The following is a 4631-nucleotide window of genomic DNA, read 5'->3' on the forward strand; positions in this document are numbered from 1 at the left end:
CAGAGAAACTTTCCCCTTTCAGCAGATGAATACAAAAAACAGCCTTTAGGGGTCAGCCTCTGCATATACATCATTCTGCACAGTGAAGCTCAAACATTAAAGTGAAGTAACAATAAGTAAAACACATTTTTCAGTTGAGTGGATGCCAAAAGCGCCCATTGACCCTGTTTCCACAGCCTTTATAGCAATGCGTCGATGCTCGGAGCAGGTGATGGACGGGAACTGAAAACCTGGCATTTCATGGCTATGATATTGATTTCATTTTGCCAACATGTTAATTGACCAGGGTGAAGAAGAGTGTAATGAAACGTGTGGTCTAAACTGACGTGTTTGTCCCCTCAACCCCCTTTCTTCCTCAGTGGTATGCCAGTCCCGACTACAACCTGTTTGGTCCATACGTGGAGCACCGCAAGCTCCATCCTGACCAGCCCTTCTACATCCTTCACCCCAGCTATGTGTGGAGACTCTGGGATGTGATTCAGGGCAACACTCAGGAGAATATCCAGCCGAATCCTCCCTCGTCTGGCTTCATAGGTGAGTACACACACGTTCCTGCCGCTGTGCATTCAGTGTCTGTTCTCTTGCAGTTTCCTCTGTACTCTTATCTCTCAATTTCCTTGCATACTCCTGGAGCAGACACGTGTATAGGGGCAAAGACACACATGATAACATTTTTATCTTCAGCATGCACAGTGACATTATCAACATGCAATACATTCCAAAGCAGCACGTCTGCACAGGGGATGGGGGAAATGTAACCACTGCAAGCTCATTGTAGAGACTCTCCAGCATGCAAATATATACTTCATGTCGGTCCCCTACACTATTATTTTCAGACATTTCAATAGGCTTTCCCCTTGCACAGCAGTATAACATAAAACATCCTTTTTTTAAGGCAGGAACATTTGTTCTCACCTCTGAGCAGCAGGTGATTACTATGTTTGATCCTCAGTATCGGTGCAAATTTTCACTCCCAATATTAATATATTTATATAATAGTTTTACCTTGAGTATTAGGATGTGAAGACACAACAACTTCATTCAGATTATCTTTAGTTTAGTTTAACAATAGAGTAAAGTAAGTATTTGTGTTTATTTATATGCATCCCTTCACTTGTTGTTGTTGACAATTTATAAATTAGTAATTATTTAATATAATGATCAATGTATTATGTACAAAACAAGCTGTCCAATATGTATAAAAGAGAGAAACTGTACACATTTGTATTTTAGGCCTGTTGTTTGAAGTCATATTCTGTAGCTATATCATTGCACAGCCACCCATAATAAACTTATTTCATCACAGCAATTTATTTAGCTTTGTTTTCTGAATTTGCCTTCCTGTTTCATTAGAGTTTGTCATTCAAAATAATGGAATCCAGTCATACGGTCAGGTTTTTATGTTTCTGTGGAAACATTAACAAATATGAGACAGTTATAATAAAAGCTAAGTATTTCTACTCATATAGTCTATATTATTGAACAAAATTTGTAATATTGTTACAGTGAATGAATGTGAAGTTCCCAGAAGATTAAAAAAGGTCACTATCTGCATTATTCTTGAAGACCACCATTAAATGTGCAAATACACTTTTAAATAAAATGGTTTTACATTTACATTTTTTTTAAACATTTTAAAAAGGCAGCAGGGCTTTAAATTGAAGAAAAGATGGCCTGTCTTTTCTTCCAAACACACATTATTTCCACCACTTTTCTTTGGATACCATGGCTACGTGGTAAATAGAGGTTGCTGTGTAATTTGTTATGTCTTTTGAAGGAAATGCAGTCATTATGGCTTTGAGGGAGGAGATGCATTATTAGTACAGATTCCATGGTGGGTTTTTTCTTCTTCTCACAGAGGATGTTCTGGGACTATCACAAATCAAGCTTTGACTTCTAAAACACAATCGTCTGACTTAAAAGACTATTAATTATTAAATTATGAATTGACAACTGTGTATTTATTGGTAGGCAACATGTTCAACATGACACAACAACTGCAGCCTGCTCTTTGCCATTGGGAGCAGCTTAGAGTGTAACTGTTTCCACAGAAGGACAGTGGAACTGTGGAGGGTATATTTCTATTACTATATTTCTTATTTCACCATTTTAATTTTACTTAATTATCCACCTTATTTTATTGTTTTATTGTTTACTCACAAACACTTTGTGTACTTGGTTAAAAGGTTGAATAACTTACCTTTGGAATAAAATAAAAGTGTCAGCTGATTGGCGTTTATAGAGATCGCCAGTGAAACTAATTAGACTGAATATTGGCCGACTACGATCGGTGGCCGATCAATCGAAGCACCCTTGGTGATGTGCTACCATTTCTAATAAATAAACCTTTCTGATCTCCTGTAGTAAGTGAACAATGCAGCCTTTTCAGTATGTTCAAAAGCAAATGGATGAATTGGTTGCCCAGTTCTATACACAAGGTTTTCAATCATCTCTTGAATTAATTGTTGCCATATTGCCATATCTCAAACTGTGTCTAGTGCTCTTTTTAAGCATCACTGAAAAGACGGACATGTGTGGCACGTTGATGCTGTTAATCATTAGAAAGGAGTCAGAAATCCATTGACAGTAATGTAGTATCAGAGCCTCACACGTCACTTTTCAGCAATTTGCCCTTTTCTGAGAGTTAATTTGGTTTGTATATCATTCTCACAGAAACCTCCATCCTCTTTTGAAATATAGCAATGCAATGATTCTCTTCCACAGCAATGATATTTATTAAAACGGTTAAAACCAACAATCAGATGCACATTCACAGCTGGAACTGACTGAAGGCAGTTTCCGGGCCAGGCTCATTTGGCCTCTCATCATCAAGGTCTCATCAGCACCCATGCAGCGAGAATGTCAACCATCGCTGTTTCGGAGAAAAGTATCGACATCTTGAGTCTTGGAGTCCTGTCCGCATCAAATGTGCTTCATATCTGCATGTTGCTCTGTGAACGATTCACTCAGGGCCATTACATTTCATCAGTTTGTGTCAGTTTGTGGGTGAAGAGACCCTCTAAATCAGATGTCAACCGTGAAACCATCAAATTTCTTAAAATTTTCTCTAAAGCCCTATTCGCACTGGACTAGTATTTCGTTTTTTGTTTTTTTTAAGGTTCTTTGTGTTTTCCGCGCCTTTTTTCTGCCTTTTTCCCGGTCGAGAATTATGGAGGCTGCGTTGGCAATTATAAATGAAAGTTTTGACAGCATTTTGGGTGCAAATTCAGGAGGCTCATCTAGGTACACAGCATGGAGACCCATTCGCAGAAAGAGCAAGCTCAAATCCATCAGAAAGATGATTAGATGGATTACATGCATGGCAGCATGCGGTAAGGAACATATAGTTATTTATACATTCATGTGAAATCATTGCAGTTCACCCCACACAGCAATTAAACTGAGCGTCTCTTCGCACGTCCAATGCCGTGTTTTTTATTCTTTGAAGCCATTGCTCTTATTGTCTAGGAAGTGGATGTTACGCTTAAGTTACGCAGAGCCTTGACATCATATCTTTGGGATAATGTCAGTAAGTTCGAGTTAAAACACAGACTTCGCTTATCTCGTGCGAATGCGCCGCACGAAACACAGACATGGTGGGGTAATTACTAAATCACATGAGGTCCCCAGTAATACTAGTCCCGTGCGAATAGGGCTTAAGTGTGTTGCATCACAGCCATGTGCTTAGGCGTGGTATGAGTTCCCATTACCTGTCACATTCTTGAAACACCATTACTCTTTAGCTGATCATATATATCTGTATATATTATTTTCTTTTATCAGACTGGCCTCTCCCTGCCTGGCATGGGAAACTAAAAACGGGTGAAATATGATGTTTGTCATCCCATATCTCCTTGCTTGTACCCGTCCATGGCCATAATTATCATTGTCATCTCAAGGCCAAAAGCTTCACAGCTCTCACTTTTACTTAACAGGTGTGACCAGTCACTCCTAGAGAGGGTGGAGCTCTTTAATTCAATACAGGTGTATTGATAAATTTCAAATTTAATGCACAAAGAAACATGCAACAAAACCATGCAATAACACAGACATAAAAATACATAAACTCATACCATGCAGACGTAAATTATAACATTTCAAGGATATACACGTTGAAAGTTAAGTTCATGATGAGGTCTTTCTGTGAGGAGTTTTAAGAGTCTGTAACATTTACAGTCTGAGCGGTGCAGAGGCGGGAGAAAGGAGGAGGAAAAGACGACAGTTAAATGATGAATACATCAATCCACTAGGACACTGATTGAAGAAGCACAAATCTATGATTGACTATCCTTGACATCTACAGCAGTACAATGACAAACTGACTGAACAGCAACAGAGAATAGGCACCAGATTGTTGAAAAGATGGTTGAAAGAAGAAAAACAAAAAGGAATTCAGCCAACATAAAATATATGTTTTAAAAGTTACGAGTAACAAGTTCACGTTGTAAGGAAAAAAACACACAAATGTTACCATTCTAAAAGTACCTGGGTTTGGAAATCTTTGTTAAGAAACGAGAGTTTTAACAAACTACAAAATTCTCAGTATTTCTACATATTTGTAGAGATCATTTTCCAAAACATTTTCACCCTGATTCCAATTTAATTAAGAGAATGTGCTTTGTATATGATAA

General features: G+C 38.2%; 1 protein-coding gene across 1 annotated transcript in view; it reads left to right on the plus strand.

Moving 5' to 3' along the window:
• The window catches only part of st6gal2a (ST6 beta-galactosamide alpha-2,6-sialyltranferase 2a), a 29311-nt gene that overhangs the window by 18228 nt on the left and 6452 nt on the right, over positions 1-4631 (plus strand). The window contains exon 5 of the mRNA XM_035677187.1: positions 360-534. Within this exon, the coding sequence (XP_035533080.1) occupies positions 360-534 (175 nt within the window). The remainder of the gene's footprint in view (positions 1-359; positions 535-4631) is intronic.

This window comes from Morone saxatilis, unplaced genomic scaffold (assembly GCF_004916995.1).
Source record: "Morone saxatilis isolate NCDOM2014 unplaced genomic scaffold, NCSU_SB_2.0 Contig5, whole genome shotgun sequence".
Classification (NCBI taxonomy): Eukaryota; Metazoa; Chordata; class Actinopteri; family Moronidae; genus Morone; species Morone saxatilis.